Genomic DNA, 23,324 nt, shown 5'->3' with positions numbered 1-23,324 from the left:
GAGTATTAATATAGGGAAGTACATTTACGGCTCCCTTTAATGGTTCCATTCCATGGGACAAGCTGTTATTTTTATGTATCATTCCCCCCCAATGTGACAAATCTCATAACATTGGGTTACATTTTTGGTACTAGTCAAAGAACACACGCGTCACTCAGTGATGTCAGGTGCAGCGGCCCGCCCCCCCACACGCTTCTCTTGATCGGTGACGCTCCTCCTATCGCACCCTTTTGTCCTTTTCTCCGATGGATGTTGCCCACTCCCCGCTGCTCCTCTCCAGGCGCCACCGTGTCTTTTGCTGGTCCCCACTCATACAGTTCCTGCAATAGCCGGTCCCCTCGTGTCGCTATTCGCTTGGATGCTCCAACCTTCCCTTGTCCCAAGTGGGATCCGCAGGAATACGCGTTGGAGCGGGTCCCGCTTTTCTAATGTTATTTGCACGCACGTGTCGCGGCTCCTTTTCTCTAGCTATTCCCTCTGCTAGGCGAAACCGAGAAAGGAAAGAAACTGACCAACATGGCGGCGTCCTTTTCCTCTCCCGAACCGCCGTTTTCTCCTCTGTGACTCCAAGTCAATATATCGCTCGATGAATAAATTTTTATTGGACTAAAATACCCTTACGAGAATTCTTCAATTGTCGGTGTGGTAAGGCGCTTGGTGGGCCCGAGAAGTCTGAATTAGGGTTGAATAATTGACAGGAGAGATGATTGTTTGAATTTCTCTTTTTAACTTTTTTACTGTTTTTCAATATTTCAATCCCACCCGTCGGAGGTTTCACATTTTGCATTGCGGTGGTCATTTTAGAGTCCACCGCAGTTACCGGATGGGCACGGGCGTCATTTCACTATTCGAGGTTTTGCTATATTAAACCCCCGGGATGAGGGGTTGTTTTGTCATTTTGCGGGTGGGATTAGTGACGAGTCTTAATAACAACAACAAGAGTGGGACCAACGTCTATAGCCTTTTTTAGGGAAGAGAAATTTGTAAAACACGCATGCACTTTTTCTAATGACGGTAATGCCCCCGGTTTTGTTTCTCTTCTTTCGCCGCTCGGGAATCCGATGCGGGGCTGTTTTCTAGAAAAGGGAAAAGGTTTTCGCATTTTATCCGCAGCCCTTCAAAGATCGGTTTATTTTGAAGAAAAACGACGGAAATACCCCTCCTCTTAGATACCCTCAAATCTAACGACCTTTCCATGGCGTCACTCTTCGCGCAAAATGGCCACCCGAGGTCGCCAATCTCCATTCTCGACAACTTCGTGTTGGCCGTACATAATACGATGTGACCATATTGAACGGTGGAGATTCTTTTCTAGGTGGGTCCCCATTTTAAGTTACGGCCATTTATTTGGGAAATGTCTTCGTTAGGGTGGCTCGGTCTTCCCTAAATCTGGTCAATCTTCTAGTACTAAATAGTTCATCAACGAACAAGCTGTCATTTGCGGGCCCCATAATGTATACCAAGGAAAGGTGGGACCCACGGTCCAGCTCATAGATTTGAATGCAAACACTACATAGTGACTGACCGTTCAAGGGAAAAGTTATAATCTGAATTTACGAAATTATCTTCTTAAATTGGCGGTAATTTTATTTTGGCTTAATTAGTTGAATTATTTATTGAGTAACTTTAAAAAAATTCGTTAAACGTGTGGGTAATTAATGCGTATTTTGAATTTCAAAAGTTGGCGGCTGGAGTCAGACCGAGTAATACCGTTCGCTGCTCGGCTCAGTGGGAACAGAGGACGGAGCCGTACTTTTGGGGTTTCTGCGAGCCCCTTTCGGCCAGACGAGTGGGATACAGGTGGGCGAATAATTTTTCTTTCCCTTAACTCCAAAAACTAATTAATCCACAGTATTCGAATCAAATCTTGATTAAGTGGCGAGGGAGTGTCGTCTTTGAGATCATCTTTTACTCATTTCTTCGTTTTTTTTTTCCAGCTCTCTGCTTTAAGTGACACCTAACGCTGGTATTTTAACTCAACTCGCCTGTGCCTCTTCCTTTCTCTGCAAATTCAACATCTCAGAGAGTTTGAGGAAACTGATGTTTCCTCTGTAACATGTTTCTTCCTTAGATCTGCTGCTCAATTTTGAGAGATCTCTCGTAGCTTTTTTCAGGTATTGATGTTTTATTTTGCTTCTTCTTTTTAGTAGCCATTTCTGAATCTGTTCGACTTCCGTTCGGATTTTCATTTCGCGGTAGTCCAATTTGTGATTGTTTTCTGATTCTTTTGGAATGTGAGGTTGTGGAGATTATAGATTTTTGTTGTTTATCGTCCGGTTGTGGCTGATAATCGTTCACTGTCGTCTGCCGGAAAGAAGGATCCGAGTATGACAACTCTCGATGCATGAACTCTGTTTTAAGGTGAAAACTTTGTTTTTATTGAACTCGCTCTGGATTTTGTTTCGAGTGTTTTTGTCTTTCAACATTGTCATTTTTTCTTTTTCTGATACGCTTTCTGATCATTGAGTATTATGCTTCTGGTCCTCATGCATTAGCATTTTTTACTCCAAACCGAACGACCTTGGTATTTGTTTTTCAATCAAATGGAGCGGCTTTAGAATTTGTTTTTTATCCAGATTTAGCGGCTTGCTTGTTCCTTTAAAACAAGGATCTGTTTCATGCTCTGTTCCTTTTTGTTTGATGCCTTGCGTCATTGTGACTTTCCAAGTGAATTTATCTCTATGCAGGTTTTGGATGCTTTTGCTTTGCTTTCTGTTATAGAGGTCTATACTTTCAGTGACGTCATTGGCTGCTCATGATATTTGATTCTCGTGCATTGGAGCTGAAAGGAAGGTGCGGAAAATTTGAGGGCATAATATTGAATTTTTTCATCAGTTTGAACGAATTTTGGATAGCGAGCTTACTTTTCTAGCGAAATTTGTGTGGTGACATTTTAACATGGAAAATTCAGAATTTGATAGCAATAATCAATAGAACTAGCTTTCTCTTCCTGCACCCCTTCTTACATGCGTTATCACATATTTGTCAGAAAACGTGTTGGATGCTCAGAGAAGGTGGTTGGAACTAATATATAGTGAACATGTCTTGTATGCTCAGAGAAGGTGGTTGGAACTAATATATAGTGAACATGTCTTGTATGCTCAGAGAAGGTGATTGGAACTAATATATAGTGAACATGTGAGAAGCATGTATCTTGTATTATCCTTGTCGGTTCAGAAAAAAAAATGCCAAAATAATGCAGCCAAAACTATGCATAATTTGTTTACAAACAAGAGGTGGCCTGTTCGATTTGTAAAAATCCTTTCCATTCTGTTGGTGTATAATCGAGATCTGAGAGCAAATTAGTGAGTGATCGGGAAAAAGTACAAATGGTTAAGTTATTTGTTTCAATGTTTTTTTTTTTTGGGGTGTGGGGCGGGGTGTGGGTGTCAAATCCTCTGGAAATTTGGCAAATTGACTGTATTACTAAGAGTCAGCAAGCTTGATATTGGTCAAGAGATTTGTTTGAAAATGACTGGAGAGTTTGAAGAGCTCTTTTTCCTCCTATATTCCTCCATGAACTTGCACTTTCTTTAACTTGTTCGTACTGTTTAAGAAGTTTTGGGTTTTAGGCATCTCCACCTCCAATGACATATATATATATATATATATATGTATATATATATATATATATGTATATATATATATATGTATATATATATATATATATATATGTATATATGTATATATGTATGCACACACACACACACATGTACATACACGCCTATATGAATGTTGGTACTTAGGGTGTATAACTTGTTATGTGTATTTGGTCTCTCTCTCTCTCTCTCTCAATTTCTTTTTTTTTGTTCATCCATCTCAAATATTATTTTATATATCTGCCCTCTTTACTGATCCGTTACTTACAGGCTACATAATCCAATATGGATCGGCGAAGTTGGCCATGGAGGAAGAAATCATCATCAGACAAGGAGAAAGTAGTAGCTGCTCCAGAGTTGGCTAATGTATCCTCAGCTAACTCATCTATAAATCATGTGGAGGAGGTATTTTGCTTGCCATTATTACTTTTAGTTAAAGCTAGGAAGTTTTATTTAGTCTTGTTTCTTTGAGGCCATATTTGATTTTTGATCCATTATGACTGAAGAACAGTTAATATTCAAATTTTTGGTCTTGTTTTGTTTCTTTGTTGTTTAAACTTTGAGATGAATAAATTTCTTACTCTTGTTTTTGTCTCTATAAAGGCATTTTGGGGATGCAAGGTCTAGTCATTCAATCTGTGTCAGTATTGCACTTTGACATTGGTAGTTACCTTTCTTTATGATCAAGATCCTTTTTTGTAGACTTCAAAGTCTAGAGTTTTTCCTGTTTGATTCTTCAGTTGACACAGTATTGTTGGCATGTGGTTTCAAAAGTTCATTGATTCCTATACTTGTTTTTGAGGTAGGGTTTATTCCATTATTGAAATAGTTTTGTGAAGGTAATCTTGCCTGTAGAAGGGCTACATTTTTTTATGGTGGCTTGATTCTATGGCACTAAATTGGTAGACAGCTCATCTAAGTAGATAATAGTTTCAGTATTTATTTTAATTTTTTCTTTTCTGCATGTTTTAGTGGCTGCTGCTGTCAGCATTTTGTAGACCAAACTATTTAGACCCTTCTGACTCAGGTTTGAGTCCAAAGAACTATATTCTGGTTAAATTGTAGGTTCTAGTTTAATATGATGAAGGGCAAGTTTTTGGTCATCTCTAGATATCTGTAATAAGATTTTAACCTGAGACACCAAAAAGGAGTTGAAAATTGTCTTTGATCTTGGTCAATGCAAACATTCTTATTCTCAAACTTCCTGTTCTCCACCTATGTCAGCCATAAGTCTCTGAGGCTATCACTTCCAATTATAAGACAAAATGCATCATTAATTGTGACATAATAATGGCTGTAATGGGCTTAAGTTTGATTTTGTTCCACAATCTAATTACTGTCATTGTGATTGCCTGTAAGTTGTCATGTTCTCTGACAATGTGGTTGCTGGGAAGGCTGAACTATTTAACGACTATTTATTGCAATGCGAGTCATTTTGAATTATTGACTGTCATGTTGAACCTGCCAAAAAAAGATAGCTGAGGGCATCATAATAGGATGTAATTTATGTGAAATATTTCATTTAGTTATTTTGAAGCTATTTTGATGGATGCTAATTGCTAACCCTATTTGTTGTTTGGATGTTCTGGCCATTGGGGGTTGATTATTTACGTTGTACATGCACTTGGCCTGTTCTTGCAGAATATTTCCAAAAAAGTTAAATATGTTCAAATTACAGAGGAAACATATGCCAATTTGAAAGATCAAGTGAAGGATTTAAATGAAAAGTTATCCTTAACCAATGAAAAACTAGCGTCTGCCCTTGGAGAGAACACCACTAAGGAAAATCTTGTTAAACAACATGCAAAAGTTGCTGAAGAGGCTGTCTCAGGTATAATTTTTCAGAAAATTCTCAAATTTTCTCCAAAAACTTTGACGTATCTTTGGTTTCTTACGTCTAATTTATTAGAGAGGACTTTGGAATTGGAAGATCCAAATATATAATAACATTCCGGTGTTACAAGTATGAAAGTTCTAGACTATTTAACAAAAATAAATCTATTTTGTTGACAACAGATTCCTTTTTTTTTTTTGAAGATGATGAGAAGGAAATTTCATTAATAAGAGCCTCCTGATCAACATGAGAGCAAATTTCTCTGTTGACAGCAAATTCATCAATAAATTGACTTAAAGTCTTTGATAAACTTCCAAGAGGAAAACTGATGTAAGACCTTGCCTAGGACTGTCTTATGATCAAAGTGCATGTTTCAGGTTGGGAAAAGGCTGAAGCTGAAGCTATAGCGTTGAAAAGTCAACTTGAATCTGTCACATTGCTAAAGTTAACCGCTGAAGATCGGGCAGCTCATCTTGATGGGGCACTCAAAGAGTGCATGAGACAAATTCGCAGCGTGAAGGAAGAAAGTGAGCAGAAGTTACATGATGTTGTTTTTACGAAAACTAAGCAGTGGGAGAAAATCAAAGGTGAGTTTGAATCAAGAATAATTGACTTGGAGCAAGAGCTCCTTAGGGCGTCGGCTGATAATAATGCACTTTCAAGGTCTTTACTAGAACGCTCAAACTTGCTAATTAAGATGAGTGAGGAAAAGTCTCAAGCAGATGCTCAAATTGAAGTCCTGAAAAGCAATGTGCAATCATGTGAGAAGGATATAAATTCCTTGAAATATGAGCTCCATATTGTTTCCAAGGAGGTTGAGATTAGAAATGAAGAAAAGAATATGAGTTTAAGATCTGAAGATGTGGCTAATAGGCAACACCTAGAGGGTGTGAAAAAGATTGCCAAGTTAGAAGCAGAGTGCCAGAGATTGCGTGGACTTGTTAGGAAAAAGTTGCCTGGTCCTGCTGCTTTGGCTCAAATGAAACTAGAGGTTGAGAGTTTGGGTCGGGATTATGGGGAAACTAGACTACGAAGATCACCTGTTAAATGCTTGAGCCCACATATGGCCACACCCACTGAATTTTCTTTAGAAAGTGTACAGAAAAGTCATAAAGAGACTGAATTTCTCACAGCTAGGTTATTGACAACGGAGGAGGAGACAAAGATGCTTAAAGAGGCTTTGTCAAAGCGTAACAGTGAACTTCAAGCTTCTAGAAACATGTGTGCTAAGACAACCAGCAAACTCCGTAGCTTGGAAGCTCAAATTCAGTTCTTAAGTCAGCAAGTGAGTCCTTCGAAACTTAACTTGGAAATCCCTCTTTCGTTCAGCCAGAGTGCTAGTAATCCCCCAAGCATTACCTCCATGTCTGAAGATGGCATTGATGAGGAAGCAAGTTGTGCTGATTCTTGGGCTACGGCTTCGATCTCAGATCTCTCTCACATAAAAAAAGAAAAAAAATTTGAAAGAGGTGGTAAAACTGAAACTTCGAAGCACTTGGAACTGATGGATGATTTTCTAGAGATGGAAAGATTGGCGTGCCTTTCAACAAAATCTAATGGGACTGTTTCAGTTTCTGACAATTTGATTGATAAGGGGATCCAGAAAACAAGTCCAGAATCAAATGTTGCCAAAAGTTCAAATTTAAATCCAGAAGAATCTTCAGTTGAATCAAAAAAGAAAGAAGTGTCTCTAGAAAGTCTTCAGTCCAGAATAACTTTAATACTTGAATCCCAAGGCAAGCACTCAGATTTATGTAATATTTTGGAGGATATTAGAAAGGTTGCAGAGGATATGCCGGGCAGTTTGCCTCATCAATTCATCCAGTTTATTTCAGGGGAAAGTAAAGTGCCAGCTGAAGACATGTTGGACACAGAAAATGGAATTTCTTTGAAATGTGAGAATAAACCATGTATTGAAACTACACAACTCATTAACCAAGAGATAAAAAGAGCAATCTATGAGATTCAGAGTTTCATAGTATCACTTGGAAAAGAAGCAAAAGAAATTCAAAGTGGCGATCACGATGATCTGGGTTTGAGCCAAATGACTGATGAATTCCTACAATCCGTTGATAAGGTTTTGTCTGGTGAGTTGGGAGTAGTTAACTTAATATATAAGCTGTCCTGTGTTTTGGCTAAGGCTACTGAACTGAACTTTAACATTGTGGGTCTAAAAGGTAGTGAAGGAGAAAACAGTGTTTCTGACTGTGTGGATAAAGTAACTTTACTAGAAAATAAGTTAATTGAACCTGACCAAACAAAAGAAAGACTTCCAAGTGATTGTCCTCATGTTTCTGACTCCATTGCTGATCCTGAAATTATTCAAGATATCCGTCTGGAACCCAGCTTTGAACTGAAAGGCAGGTTATGCAAATGCTCCCAGAATGAAATTGAACAGCTGAAATTAGAGAGAGAAAATTTGGCATTAGACCTAGTCAGATGTAATGAGAGTTTGGAGCAGAGAACAGTTCAATTGGATCAAACGGAGAAACTTCTGGTAGAACTCAAGTCTCAGTTAGCTTCAAGTCAGAAATCAAACAGCTTGGCAGAAACCCAATTGAAATGTATGGTAGAATCATATAAATCACTTGAAGCACGTACACAGGATTTGGAGATAGAGATGAATCTTTTGCGTGAAATGGCAAAAGCCCTAGAGATTGAGCTTCAAGAAGAAAAGCAGAATCATCATGATGCTTTGGCCCGATACAAAGATCTTGAGGTGAAATGTAATGATCTTGAAGAGCAGATCCAAAGGTTTGTATGAAATACACTTTGTAGAGAAAAAAACATATTTCACCACTAAAACTCTGAAATCCTTTAGCTAAAAAGCGTAAGGATTGACACTGTACTGATTATAAACTGCCCCTGGAACTCTTTTCAGGCCCACCCACCTCTACTCGACGTAAAGTTTGATATAGACATTTCTTTTCTTATGGAGTTGATTAGCATGACAGTTGTTGAAATTTATACCCGCATACACCCGCAAATTTCGAATAAGGAAAATTAGCCTTTGGATAGAAGGCCTCTGTTTTGTCTGAGTAGCATTGGTGGGCCTGGATAGACTTTTCATTGGCTTATGCTAAGTCTCTATATATAGGAATATTCGTGCATCCTGCAAACTGTCTTGTGACATACATGTTTCGTGTCTCTGTGCAGGACTGAAAAATGCTCAATGTGCTCACCTTCTTTGGCTGATGATTCTGAGAAGAACAAACAGGTTAAAGTCATTTCCTTTTATCAGTTTGTTATTGTTGTTTGGCTGGCATAACTGTTTCTTGGTTTTTCTTTTTGTTATACCTGCCTGAACTCTCCTTACATTCACAGATTTCTCCATCCAAATGAGTTTTGTAACAGAATAGGTCTTCAAGGGTTTTGAGTTTTGGTATATCGGAGTAGGTCTATAAGGTTTTGTTGTTCTGTAACTTATCTTTCTTCACATGGTACTTGCCAAGCTCACAATTGGTTATCTCTTCTTGTACCAAAACCTAGTCAATTGTAACAAGAGGTTTAGCTCCAGTAAACATTGCATTCACACATAAATTGACTGGTTACGGCAGTCAACTAGTTTCTTTTAGCCCTAATTAATCTTCTTTTCAAGAAGTAGTCAGGAAAAAGCATTTAGGGCAATATAGAAATATTTTTTCTTCTTTCTGTTCAACCAAGTTCAGCATCCCCAGAAAGGTTATAGTGAATTTATCCTGTGTCATTCATGATACCATCCTCAATCCCATGTTTACTGAAGAGAGTGGACTCTTACACATTGTTAGTGCTGGTCTTAATTAGTCCCAATTGGCTGGCTCCTGACAACAATTGGAGCAAATTTCTCTTGTCAGTCGGCTGATCACGACTGGCTCCTGATAGATGTTGTTTTCAATGGCCAAACTAGAATTAGCCCTCTTCTGTAGGTCATTTGCGTCAGATAAGTTACTGAAGTTAAGCGAAAGGTCCTGACTACAATGCTGTTTATGTGGCATCCAGGAGAGAGAGATAGCAGCTGCAGCAGAGAAACTAGCTGAATGCCAGGAGACTATTCTTCTTCTTGGAAAGCACTTGAATGCATTGCGTTCTCCAACCGACCACGGAGGGTCCTCCCATGACGAAGGGTATAAGATAAGTACAGATATGCAAGATAATGAAGCTAGCTCCAGTGGGATGAACTCTCGTGGACCAGGCTCACAGGATTTTGATCAAGCTGATAGGATTGGAGGTGAAGCCTCTTTAAACAGCTGTAATGGCACCATGAGTTCGTCTGACACAGAGCCTAGCCCTTTTACAAGATCTCCCATTAACTTCAAACGGCCAAAGCACAAGGCTACCAGGTCATCTTCTTCAGCTTCCTCGTTGGTCATGACACCAGAGAAAAATGGCCGTGGATTTAGCAGGTTCTTTTCAAGGGGAAAGGCGACCTGAAAAGGTGTCAACTGCAACTTGTTGACAAGGCCTGCTGTCAACTGTAAACTCTAGAAGACAAATTAGGAAATAGCAACCATAAGCCAATCTGCCTTCTGTAATATTTAATGGTGTTCAATCAAGGGAGACATGAAGCCAGCAGGATTTGGAAAAAAAAAAAGCCAAAGATATTCATGTCATGTCGAGTTATAGCGTATGGGAGATGTACAGTTTACATGCATATAGTCTCCCCGTTTGAAAATTTCTTTTGCTTTTTATTGGTCTTTGTTCCTTGCTGGGATTTCATGTAGACCAAGAGGTGAAAGCAGACAGGAGCAAGTGTTTGGAGGCTAGTTTTGGTGGAATTTCTCGCAAGTGCGAGTTCTATCAGGAGGTTTAGTCTACTGATGCTTTCTCCTGATTTCCCTTCTGGGTTTTTCTTGTCACTGATTGTATGTATTCAAGTTGAATCGTAACTATTATTATAAATTTTTTTCTCTTTTGTAGATATCTCAACTGCTGTAGATTCAAGAACATGAGCCGTTTATTGACTAACAGATTTCTATGAACGAGCTCAGGTATCTATTGAATTAATCTGATGGCCTCGTCTCCTATAAAAAATTACAACTAGTCAACCAGTAGCTCTTAAAATTTTAAAGTGCCGTGATGTTTTTCAAGCTCAACCCATACACGAAATCTGAATTCTGAACTCTGAACAGCATGTGGAGACAGCTTTTGAAACAGTGGCACGAATTCGCTACTGTAGATTTTGGTGTCAGCGTTTTTTTCTTCTGGACACTGGCACTGGCACTGGCAAATGTGACAAATGAACGTGACCAGCTTCACAAGGTTGTCCCCCGCTGTTGTGTGAGACATTAAATGAGAATTCTATAACTGACCAGTAGAAGAAAAGCTTATGGCAGTGGCATCACATTTCCAGCATACGGACCCACGTCTCTTGAAACATGCTCCGACTTTGCCGGTTGGTCTTGGGACCTCGTGCTGTGGGCATTTTGTGGCGAATGGGTGGAAGTAGTTAATATCAAACTCTCCAACTTAGAAAATTTGTTCACTAGATCTAAATTGTCCAAACATTCTATCTTACTAAATTGAATGACTCTCATTATCTCAGTTTTTACTGTTTGTGCCATCCTAAGTAAATATGTAACACCAAGTTTTCAACCAAATGCTTCACAAATATTGCTAGTAAAAAACATTCTAAACTTTGGAAGCATTTTATTATAAAAGAAGAAAAAAATGTCTTTGTATTTTCCAAGTATCCAATGGTGTTTACTCTTGTTCTCAATGGGTCACATGTGGATCATGTGGTCCCTCGACTAAACCTAACCCACTTACAACACTAAATCTAGCTTAGAAAAATAACAGGATCCGATTAACTCATCCAAAAACGCATCAACTCTAGGGATAGGAAAGATCAATCATGCCAATTGCTAGTATTTTGAAATGGCTTCTAAGTATAATAAAAAAAAAGTCTTTAAGGTGTTTTAGAAAGTTTTAAACATTAATATGCATTAGCTAAGCACGATTTTGAAATAATTTGTTCTAAAGCTCCTAAACTCTTGTATCTCATACATGGCTAAAAGTTTTTGAGATATTTGTATTTGACTTGACACTTCTTTGAGCTTGAGGTCTTGCGATAAATTTGTCGGTTCCTTGCAAAGATCGTTGAAATTATGTCTCTTGAAGGTTTAGTATTTGAAATTTATAATTTATAATTTTATTATCATAAAAATATGGATGAAAGTGGTCAATAATCTCCCCCTTTTTTATGACAAAACCTAACTTTTAAAAACTAAAAATAATTGCCCCCTCCCCAATTTCAAGTTCTTAACCAATTGCTCTCCCTCAATTTGTGAATACAGATGTTAGCTTAGATACTTTCTTCCAAATGTGAGAATAATTGCACACATAAAAGATGACTTTATACTTTTCATTCATAACCAAAATGTGTACAGGATGCCAAATGACTTGACCTTTAAATATAAATAAAAAAAATACAAGATCAAATCTAGGTCAATTAAGGTAAAAGGGATTAAGACTAAGGTGGAAGCTGCTTTGGTAGAGAGATGAAGGTGATGATGGAATGCAGGAGAGGTCAAATTTCCATGAGTGTTTCCTTTATTTCGGCCACAACATCCTCAAGTTTTTAAAGTTGATTGGAGCTCGAGGAAGATTCAGTCAAGCTGAATTTTCCAATTTCGACTTCTCCCATTGTTATTTTTTTGGTTAGGCTTATGACTTCTTCTTCATCAAGATCTATTCCATGATGCTTAAGGATGGTAGTAATGTGATATTTGAAGGGTAGACCGTTATCATTGGTATTTTTTTCTACATTCATCACCCATATGACTATGAAGTAGGCAAAGTCAAGCTCAATGTGTTGGGTTAGTGCCCAGAGCCAAAAGATGTCAGCCGTAGTGAGACGTGAGAAAGTCCCCTTCATTGGATTGAGGATGTGGATCACTATCTCCATGAAGAATCGTAACTTCATGCTCAGATTATTGATTTTGATTTCATAGGCACTTACAAGTGTTTGACCGAAGAAGAGTGAGATGGCATCTTGGATAGATTGAGGATGCTCCTCACATTAGTCATTTGGCCAACTCTCCTTGATGTAACGCTTGAGCTCTTACATTGGGGTGCCTAAAATACTATTAAGCCCAAATAAGGTGAGAGTGATACGAGTCTTCTTGACAAATATAGTCATCTTCAAGTGGCCATTTTCAGTGGCTACCACTTCAAGTTGTAAAAGACTTTTACCAAAGTGGGGTAGATAGGCCTGAATGCTTCTTGAAAGCCTTCTACCTCTCTCCCACATAAACCGAGGTCGAGCCATGATGGCTCTACCATTCTCCAAGTAGAAAATGTCTCCATGTATTGGTATATTTGACCCTTTGATCAAAAGTGGTTACACCAATGGGACATTTCCACGAGGTATTCGCCTTCCCTAAGGTGGGGAATCCTTCCTAGTGATCCTCTTGGTCAAAACTATGGTCAATTTGAGAACATGTAGCCTAAAAACGAAATGTAGTCCAAGGAGCGGTATTTATGAGCAAACTAGTTATTTTCAAGGTTTTAGAGTTGAGGGAGGATGGATTTCAAAGAGATCTGGCAAAAATGGAGGCAAATCAAACATAGAAGTGAGTGGGGATGATTTTCGGAGCTTTGGCAACTGTCAAGAGGGTTATGGAAATGATTTGAAATGATTAGGTGTAGTTCAAACCATATTTAAAATCATTTTGCATCGTGGTTGATCGATCAAACGGTTTAGGTTGATTAATCATGCGCTCTGAGTTGATCGATCAATCATGTCATAAGTAGAGTGAACAAAAGTGATTTTAGTCATTTACTTTCACTCTTTTAGCATGAATAATTTCAGATAGCACTTATAGTTTAATGTATATCAAATTTTTAGATAAAAGTTGGATGCATATGCCTAGTTCTCCTCTTAACTTAAAGAATCAGTCAAATCCTAATGGCTTTGTGAAAATGTCAACAAGTTGATTTTTTGTAGGAAAAAATTCGACTTTGGTTTAAATAAGTTAATTTTCTATAGGACCTTGGTTTTAATGTATTTTGATCGAGAGTGGTGAACCGGGTTCTTACTTAGGCTTATAACATTTATGCTAACACAATAGATTGACATTTCATTTTGCTCTAAACCATAATCCTCTAGTTGTTGTATCATCCATAAAAGTTGTATGCAACAATTTCCAACAACTATGTGCTCAACTTTGGTGGTAGATAAAACAATCATATGTTTCTTATTGGAAAACCAAGAAATAAATATATTTTCAAGTAATTGACTATTGTCACTCGTACTCTTCCTATCAAATTTGCATCCAACAAAATCAACGTCAATGTACCTTATTAGATCTATGGTAGATGAGTTTGAATACTAAAGTTCCAAGGTGGGTGTTCTAAGTAGATACTGAAAAATTATTTTCACAACTACTAAGTGGGATTTTCTAGGATCGGGTTGAAATCTAGCACACAAGCATACTGAAAACATGATATCCAGTCTATTAGTTAATAAATGGAGTAGGAACCCTATTATACTTATATACAACTTTTGATATATGGGTCTACTTGAGTTGTCTGAATCTAGCTTCAAAGGCGAACTTATGGGTGTACTAATTGATTTGAGATTTTTAATGTTGAATCTCTTTAACATTCTTTTGTATACGTAGACTGATTTATGAATGTTCAATTTTCAGTTTGCATAACTTGAAGTCCTAGGAAGAATATGACTTCACCCACCAAACTCATTTCAAATTTATTCTTCAGTTTAGCAAATTCTCGCATAGTGAGGTATTGGTAGAACAAAAAATGATATTGTCCACATAGATTAAGTTTTTTATACCACACTTTAGGAGCTTGCTTTTAACCCATATAAGGTTTTATATATTTGTATACATGGTCTAGTTTGCCCATATCTTCAAATCCTTCGGGTTATTTGACATATACTTCTTCGTGAATGTACTCCTTTAAAAATGCCATTTTCACATCCATTTGGTATAATTTGAATTTCTTATGACAAACACAGGCTAATAAAGTTGTGATTGCCTCTAATCTTGCTACATGTGCATAGATTTCTTCAAAATTTATTCCTTCTTCTTGGCTATATTCTTTGGAAATAATCTATCTTTGTTTTTCACAATTTAATTTTCTTCATTGGTTTGTTCCTAAAAATCCATTTCATTCCTATTACTTGTTGGTTTTGGAGTCTAGTTCCTAGAGATCAAACTTGATTTCTGTCAGACTGGTTTAATTCCTCTTGCTTGCCATTATCCAAAAAATCATCTTTGTAAGCTTCCACAAAGTTTTTGGGCTCTAATTGAGAAAGAAAGACACTATTTTCCATAGCTTCATGAGTTGTTTTTCTAGTTTCAATTTTTTCTTGCGGGTCACCAATTATCTAGTTCTTTGGATCCATAAGAGGTTTTTCTTGGTTATTCGTGTCCTTTGGGTTCTCATCAAAATTTTGGTACCCGTGGATGAGTCAAAGGGAGTTTCCTCTTCATCATCGTAAATTAGAGTTGGGGTTGCATTTGATAAATTAGATTCGTCAAATCCAACATGTACCGACTCCTTGACTTTCATAAAAGTATTATTTTAAAATCTAAAGCTTTGCTTTGAGAAGAATAACCTAGAAATATTTCTATATCAGTCATAGAGTCAAACTTCTCTAATTTCTCCTTTGGTTCTTTAAGTACAAATATTTTGCATCCAATGGTTGGGAAGGGTGCTCGTATACAACTTATGTAGAGTTTTGTTGAGAAGGGGGTTAATACTTACTATATGGCAAATTGTATTTATAAGGTTAGGTCATAGTCAATGTGGCAAATTATATGCATGAATCATAACCCTTACCATTTCAATTAGTCTCATATTCTTTCTCTCAACAACACTATTTTTTTAGGAGTTCAAAGAGTTAAAAAGGTATGGTATATACCAAGTTGAGTACAATATTCCTTGAAATGTGAATTCTTGAATTCTCTTCCATAGTCACTCCTAATTTTGATAATGCTACAACATTAATCTTTTTGAATTTTTCTCATAATTTAGCAAAGGCTGACAATATGTAATCCTTATTTGCTAGGAAATTTACCCATGTAAATCCGGAATAGTCATCTACAAGATCAAACTTAAGGTCTGGATTGGTCCAACTATATCTATGTGGACTAGTTGAAGAGGTTTGGTAGTTGAAACAACATTCTTTGATGTGAAAGATGTTTTGTATTGTTTTCCAAGTTGGTAGGCATTACAAGGTTTCTCTCTTGTAAAATTTTGGTTTGATAGTCATCTCACTAATTTTTTTTTAGCTAATTTGTTCAACAATTTCATACTTATGTGTCCTAACCTCTTACGCCATAACCAAGATTCATCTATGTTTGCACCTAAACAAACAACCCTAGTAGAGGGTAAGTCAGTTACATTTACAACATAAAGATTTATGTTCCTATCTCTAGTAGTATTTTATCATTCTCACTCTTGACTATATTGCCTTTTAACACAAATTGACTATTACTTACTAAATTATGCATCGACCCTTCTACATAATAAACATCATATATGAAAGAGTTGGAGGTGCATACTTTTCCAATTCCTTTTGATAGTACCTTTACAATTGTCTCCAAATTTAACCTAACCACCTTTTTTTTTATTGTAAGCTCTACAAATTTCTTTTTATAACCGGTCATGTGTCCTAAGCACCCACTATCCAATATCCAAATATTCTTTGGTGCTTTGGCCCGAAGACAAACCTACAAACAAAAGAAGTCATTCCTTCAATGTCCTAATTAAGTTAGGTCCTTTTGGGAAACAATTTGCTCTAATTTCTTTGGCCATCCAAACTTGTTTGTTCGATGATTTGTAGGTTGTTGTAACATTTTTAGCTGATTTTGGCTCCCAATCTTGTTTGACGCCTTTCACATTTTTCACTTTGCAAATATGGGCATAGTGACCCAATTTGTTGCAATAAAGGCATCAAATATGAGTAACAAGAGAGAACCTTTGTGCTTGTTTCTTCTTGTGTTTCCTAAGTTTCCCCCTTGGTGTGTTCTTGTGGGAAGAAGTTTTAATTTTTTGTTCAAGTTGTATGTGTTTCTTCTCAAGATCTAGCCAATTACAAGAAAGTTTATCTAGACACCTTGTTGCCTTGAAGTATTTGTCATAAGACTTTCATTTGTTTCCTTGAAGGTTGTCAACTCACTTTTAAGTCTGACAATCTCATGTTTTTGGATGTCATATTTTTCTTTATACCTATCTAAGCTAATTATAGATTTTTCAAGCAAAATTTCCCTTTCATTTAGAATCACTTACCTCTTTTAAAGTGGTGGACTCCTCATCTTCAATTGCCATGATACCCACGTCAGTCTCTTTTTTCTTCGGAGAGGTTGAATTCTTCCTCAACTGCATCTCAAGCTGACATCAAGACCTTCTTCTTGTGTTTTGGGATATTTACTTTTGGATAGGTTATTCCTTCAATAGTACAGTTGGGCATTTGTTTTTCTATGCCTTGCCTTTCTATAATCAAAACAATCATCGGTCCTTTTAATTGATTTATCATTGTTAATTTTGAATTGACCTCTTCTAAAATTCTTCTTCTTCCTATACATCTTTTGAGGATGCCTAATGATGAAGCCAACCTCTTTGGAACCATCTTCACTAGTGTCATCATTCATGCTAGACTTGGCCTGAAGAGCAATATTTTTTACTTCAGAATTGCTCTATTTCTTTTTCTTCAGGTTCCACCTCATATCTCAGGAGGATTCCAAGCTCATTGTTCTCAAGTTAGCATTCTTAGGAATGATTGTTTTTCTCATGTTCTATGACTTTAGAAGTGCCTTGAGAAGTTTGTCATTTTTCCTTTAAAAGGAAATCTCCTCTCCCAATATATTCAACTTACTTGTAATATGAGTGAACCTAAACTTCATGTTAGTAAGTTATTCACCCGATTTCATTTTCAATTTATCATATTGAGCAACAAAGAGGTTGATCCTAGTGTCCTTGACCCGTGTAATTCCTTCATGACTCACTTCTAACTTATCCCAAATTTCTTTGGTTATTTTAAATGTGAAGACTTTATTGAACTCATTAGGACCTGAGACACATAATATGGTTTTTAACTAGAAAGAACCAAAGCTCTATATGATAATACTTCTCATGTGAGATATCTTTTTGTAAGACTCATATAAGACTCCGCCTTAGTAATTCTTTCACTATGTAACTCCTTTACAATCGATAGTCCTACAAGACTCTTCCATATTTGCTTCTTCAACACCACTATTTCATTGCCTTTGTTCACAACGGAGCATAACACAATATACACATACTCTTCACATGATTTAGAGGTGACAAAATACTAGTATATATGTACTAATAGGTCTGATGAACCAATTGTCACAATAGGTTGGGTTTTATGCACTAAATATGTGAAGTGCCATTTTTTGAAGGGTCAAGTTTTTAAGGGTTGCAATTGAGTGGGCTTTTTCCCTCACCCTACCTGACCACAGGGTGGGTGAACTTAAATTAGGTCAGGTTCCCCCATTTTACCTTGCTAAGATTTTTACTTCTTTACAAATAGGTGTAGAATTACAAGATAGCTAAAATTTCCTTATTGAGGCTGAGCCCACAGAGAGAGGACACATGGGTACTTAAACTCGATCCGTACTTGGTATTCCTCATATGGAAGAATAGAAAAAACAGAGTCATGTGTGAAGAGTCGTCATAGGTCAGGGTCAACTACCCGTAGGCAAGTCTGGTGATAGGACAATCCAGCTAAGAGACAGGACCCCAAGAACATGCAGCATTCGAACTTGTGGGCCTCTTGCACGGTCACCGTATATCTTTTTAGTACTAATAATTCGGCCCACAGGTCATTGATTGACGAAACTTTCCCTTTTTCTTCCAGCTCCTTTCCACTCGGGCTAATTAAGCCCTCTCTCTGTCTTCATCTATTATCAAAATTGAAAGAGACCCTCTTCCTCTTTTGTCACATAAAACACTAACAACCCCAAATTATGATCTTCACTTTTGTTGACTGCTCATCACTGCTATGGAAACGACTCAAATTGTCTCTCTTGTGACATAAATGGGCTCCCTCTATTTACTTTACAATCTCTTCTTTTTCATGATAAAGGGAACCTAAACATAAGAGAGTAATAACTTGTAATGAATAGCAATTATAGAGAAAGGGTTCTTTCCAGTTTCTTGTACCTTGCTATGGGAATGTGGGTGCCTTTCATTTGTTACATACATGTGACTACTGACCCCTTGATAAGAGACTTATCTCTTCTCACATAAAAGATCTTTTTAACACAAGTAATGACTTTCAAAATGATTGTGATTTAGAGTAAACTATATACAAAAGAAGAATGATAACTTGGCACATTTGAATAAAATTTGAAGTAGTGCTGGTTTGGGCACTTAGTGAGGTCCAGCAGGGCAGATTTGTGAGAACTACCCTAGTTATTTTCACATGCATCTATCTGCCCCAAGATTTCATATCATTGTCATAAATAGGGTATCACTCTCTCTTTGTCCATCTGTTACTATCTAACTTAGTGGAAAAATATTCCATTTTCCAAAGAAGGATGTAAGTTTATATAACCCAAGTTAGGAGACTGCTTCTCTCAAGTAATAAACACAATATCTCTGTAGTCTTAGATCTATGTAGGACCATTCCAACATATTTTCTGTTGATAATAATTAATGGGGAGAAACAAAAACAAAAGCTCTAATGTGAGAGAAGTAAGATTGATTAGAGAAGAGATAAACAAAATTTAAGAATGAGATAAGAACCCATGATCCAGAACAAGCTAAGAAATGAGATTGAAAGGTTAGTGAGTAGACAAAATTGAACTGGGCAGAAGGAGTTGTGGAAAGCTCACAGTAAAGAATAGAAATTTGGAATGCCCTCTTTTTTTTCTTTTTTTTTTCTTTTCTCAATCAACAACTTCCAATTTTTGTGAATGTATTTCTTAATGAGTAGGTGAAGGGAGCTAAGTTGATGACCAGCAAACATCAGCTACAATTCTAAACCCACTCGTTTATTCAGTGAAATAAAGATATATTTATATTAACAGATTTTTGTGGGACAAGGCAACAGCATTACAAACCTCCACATCAAGCATAAAATTCAAAGTTCATCCTTTATTGACTAAACATTAAAAAGAAATTTCAGATTTTTTGAGGTGAAGGCAAAGAAACCCACATGGGGGAGTATTGTGTGTTCCACATCTTCCATTGTTGTGGGGTAAGCTTCACATGCCTCTTCTCCCCCACCAAAGCTGATACAGATGACCAGAGCAAGGATAAAAAAACAGTTATAAAACCTTGTTAACTAAAACAACTTCCAAGACACATGGACCCCCCCCAAATGTCATCAACCAATAAGGAGGACAGGGCCCCACCCACATGCATACATGCAAGACAAAAGCTTGCAAAATTAATTGGATTCCATAGGAAAGTTCCTCTCACTCTCCTCCATCATTTTCACTGTGGCCAGCTTTGTTCTTTTGGGGAAGGAACAACCTGTGATGCCATCCTTTCCCAGTGTGCCCCCCACCTGTACAGATTCGTACCTGGGAGTGGGCTCCATCTGGGACAACTCTCCCAACCCAAGAAAGGTAGGAAGATTTTGGTGGAGATCCTCGCATTGAAAGGGGAGTTGAGGGCAGGAGGCTGCCCATCCTTTTTCGCGCTCTTGGAAGCACAAAAGTCTGTCCCTCCAAGGACAACAAGGACCACTTTCATACTTGCACTGTACTAGCAAAAAAAAAAATTTCTTCGGGTTTAGAATTCAAAGAGATTGAGAGGACAATAACTCCCTCCACTCCAGTGGGTTGCCTCCATAATTACCAGACAGCTTTCCTGGTAGCTTCAATTTTCAATCCGTTTTGACCCACGCACATTGGGAGTAATGAGGATGAGACTCGGGAGAAGCATTTTATCAAACATGTAGTATGCGTTTTTGTGAGTATACTTGAGCAGTCCCACGGAGAATGCAGACCTCTTCTTTTGAAGTTTAGGGTACTAGCCCTCTCTCCCTCTCCTATCAAAATTTAATTTCTTAAGGCAGAGAAGGAAACCAAGAACAATTCTTCTCCCCTAGTTTCTCACTTTTCACAGTACACGAGCGGCCTACTTCTTTGCTCTGTTCAATGAATGGTATGCGTGTAACTCTTCTGGTTAGTGGAGAAGGATCATCATACTTCAATCCTCAAAAAAAGAGTATTCAGTTTTCCAACCTAGTTTAAAGCTATAAACAATAAGCTAATTTGTCTCAGCTAGGAGTTTAATTATCTTAATATTAGTATACTGCCAGTTCTTGAGCTGTCTTGGGTACATTTAAAATCTTACTATATTGCATTTTGGGTGTTTGATATCTAGAATCCCTACTACATCGGCCGATCTATATTGCATTCATGGTGTTTCTAAAATTGCCAAGTGGCTGACTTTACAGAGAAGGACACGGAGAATTCTGAGAAATACGTCACAAGTAAAATCTCTGAGAAAATAATGGTCAGTGGGTGGCATTTCTCATCATCCTTGAAACCTGGAAAGCTGTTCTGCAAAGAAATAACAAGAAACAGCTCTAGCTTTTTCTTTTTCCTCAACGCGGAATGTCCCCAACTAATCTGCAACTCTGTACCTGTTTAATTATCTGGAAAAGAAAAGAAAAACTCACAGAATTCCCTTGGCGTCTCGTCGAAGCATGTGAGCTGTAATTATGCTAGTCCTTGGCTTTGTTATAGCGGATTCTTGAATTTTGATACCTTTCCGCCCATTAGAGGTCCTCGCCGTCTCGCAACTTGTTCTTTTCAGAGTTTTTTTTTTTTTCCTTCTTGTGACATGAAAACAAACCAGAGACACGAAACATTAGCCGACACCGAGTAAGACAGAGGCTGCTCATCCATTCCATTCCGAACAGATCTGCCCTACAATATACCCCACCTTCCAGCACTCGCCTCTCCTTGTCCAATCGCAACCTGAAAATCAAGTTTATCTCAAGCTTACGTGTTGTGGGATTAGTACAACCAGTCAAGCTTGCCTCATTGAATAATAAAAGTCCCCCCCAGCTCTTGAGACTTGACCCATTATTTCAGTTATCTCTATCGCCTGCATAAACTTCTTATTCAGATCTTCTTTTAATCAAAACTTCAAGTTTGTCTGGATTGTCTTCTTTTAATCTCTAATAGGAAATCTTTATTGGATTTTCTTATTTTTTATTAGTATTATAAAAAAGTTAAAAAAAAAAAAAAAAAAACTCCATCTTAAACCAGCTTGAATCTACTTAAGAGCACCAAAAGGGCAAATCTGTGGAAGGGTCAGGGGTCAGGACCATAGTTCTTAATAAGTCTCACCACTAGAGGAAAAGAGGTTGAACCAATGCCCACCAATTTCACCAAAATGGGTTTCATTGTGGCTTTGTTCTTCGTTACCAAAACCAAGAAGCAGGAATCCCCTTTGTGGAGAGATTTTTGAACAATGTCCAATCCGTGGTGAACCAGAGTCTAGTCACTACTACTTGGCACAGCCAATGGTAAAAATCCTGTAGTCTGTATCCTATACTCTCACTCATCCGAGTATAAATATCTTCACTTCCACCATTTCCCACCTTCATTCCTCTCACGTCTGGTGCAGAACGATACCCATGAAAGAGATCTTCCGGAGCATCCAAGCTGTTTCTTCACCCAGGAAGGGCGGACATGGCTCTTTCAGATACAAGAGAAGGAATGAAGATGAGTTCGAATTGCCTGTAGACGTACCCAAGGGTCATTTTCCGGTCTACGTTGGTGAGCAGAGACGTCGGTACATTGTGCCCCTGTCTTTCCTCGAAGAACCTAAGTTTCAAATGCTGTTGCAGAGAGCAGAAGAGGAGTACGGCTTCGAACACAAGATGGGTCTCACGATTCCGTGTGAAGAAACCGTTTTTCGATCTCTGACTCATCTGCTCGATCCTAACTCGAGGAAGCAGAGATGGCACTGATACACGGTTCCGCAATCATTCTTGGAGACGAAGATCTCTGTTCCCTTTTTTTCTCTTTCTGGGTGTTGCGCGAAAGATGTTTTTTGACTCACTTTCTGTACAGAGAGATTGAACTTTTGGAGAACTGATCTGCTTCAAACTAATCGTTCCTTCCACATATTATGTAACTTACCAAGGTTTTGGGAAACTATTTTTGGCTGTGTTGGTTGGCCTCTTCTGCTCTCACCAGTTGAAATATCTGCTATTCCTGTATTTGTTTCAGAGATATCAAGTGCTTGTAAAAAAAATTGACAGGCTAGCAAATGGGAACGTTGTTCTAAAGGATACTGTTTTACCGGACGCCATTATCCTTCCTTAAATCCGCCTACTGAATTTGACCTTTACGTGTATTCGCTTCTCTTTATTTTGAGGTCTGGAGTCCAGCCAGGAGACTACCAGTAAAACACTGGATATTCATCTTCCTTAATGGTCATTTTAACAACTTCACACCATCTAATTCATGAATCTGGTTTAGAACCGGATAGATCCAATACAAAAACCCAGTTGATTAACCAGTTCCACCAATCTGTTCAAATCGATTATCAACTATTTGGATAATCTGTATTCACAGAGCTGCAGAAATTCAGCAAGGATATGGCCAGCAGAAAGCTGTGCTTCCATTCACCGAGGAGAGCTACAGTTATGAGAAGAATTGTTCTTAATAAACTGATCAATCCAGGCAGCTATCTCTCTCTTCTTCCATTCATGAAAATCGTAATTTGCGTGGTGGGTCTTAGGTCCCACTCACATGAGAAATGTCCTTTGGGTTACTTGAATGTACTCCTTTTGGAGTACAGTGACCAGTACTGTTACAGTCCTCATTAAGTACATCAGAAAATGGTCACTTTTACATTGTTGATCTAATCATGAAACGTATAATTATGATGTGAAGGTGAGTTTTTATTGGAGACATCTTAACTGGTTTCTTTGATTTGATAAGATGCAT

At 37.7% G+C, this 23,324-nt stretch overlaps 2 protein-coding genes across 3 annotated transcripts; both read left to right on the top strand.

Annotated features, from left to right (window-relative positions):
- The first annotated feature begins 1,917 nt into the window (after window positions 1–1,917).
- LOC137938709 (filament-like plant protein 4) lies at window positions 1,918–10,363 on the top strand. Of its 2 annotated transcripts, none has more exons than XM_068783718.1 (8): window positions 1,918–1,966; window positions 2,072–2,114; window positions 2,688–2,793; window positions 3,870–4,004; window positions 5,241–5,430; window positions 5,811–8,187; window positions 8,590–8,650; window positions 9,412–10,363. In XM_068783718.1, the coding sequence occupies exons 4-8, from the start codon at window positions 3,885–3,887 to the stop codon at window positions 9,841–9,843; spliced, it is 3,180 nt and encodes a 1,059-aa protein (XP_068639819.1). In that variant the 5' UTR covers window positions 1,918–1,966; window positions 2,072–2,114; window positions 2,688–2,793; window positions 3,870–3,884; the 3' UTR covers window positions 9,844–10,363. The 2 variants fall into 2 exon arrangements, with proteins under 2 accessions (XP_068639819.1, XP_068639818.1); XM_068783717.1 differs by lacking the exon at window positions 1,918–1,966 and adding an exon at window positions 2,249–2,361 and having other exon boundaries at window positions 1,976–2,114.
- An 11,551-nt stretch (window positions 10,364–21,914) lies between these two features.
- LOC137939128 (protein SMALL AUXIN UP-REGULATED RNA 12-like) lies at window positions 21,915–22,550 on the top strand. Its single transcript, XM_068784329.1, has one exon. The coding sequence runs from the start codon at window positions 22,004–22,006 to the stop codon at window positions 22,337–22,339; it is 336 nt and encodes a 111-aa protein (XP_068640430.1). The 5' UTR covers window positions 21,915–22,003; the 3' UTR covers window positions 22,340–22,550.
- Window positions 22,551–23,324: the final 774 nt, after the last annotated feature.

This window comes from Aristolochia californica, unplaced genomic scaffold, assembly GCF_029961685.1.
Source record: "Aristolochia californica isolate CCGP_79_NKW_82.1479 unplaced genomic scaffold, dmAriCali1.0.hap1 SCAF_8, whole genome shotgun sequence".
Lineage (NCBI taxonomy): Eukaryota > Viridiplantae > Streptophyta > Magnoliopsida > Piperales > Aristolochiaceae > Aristolochia > Aristolochia californica.
Note: the sequence above shows the minus strand (reverse complement) of the source record. Positions and strands in the feature narration are given on the sequence as shown.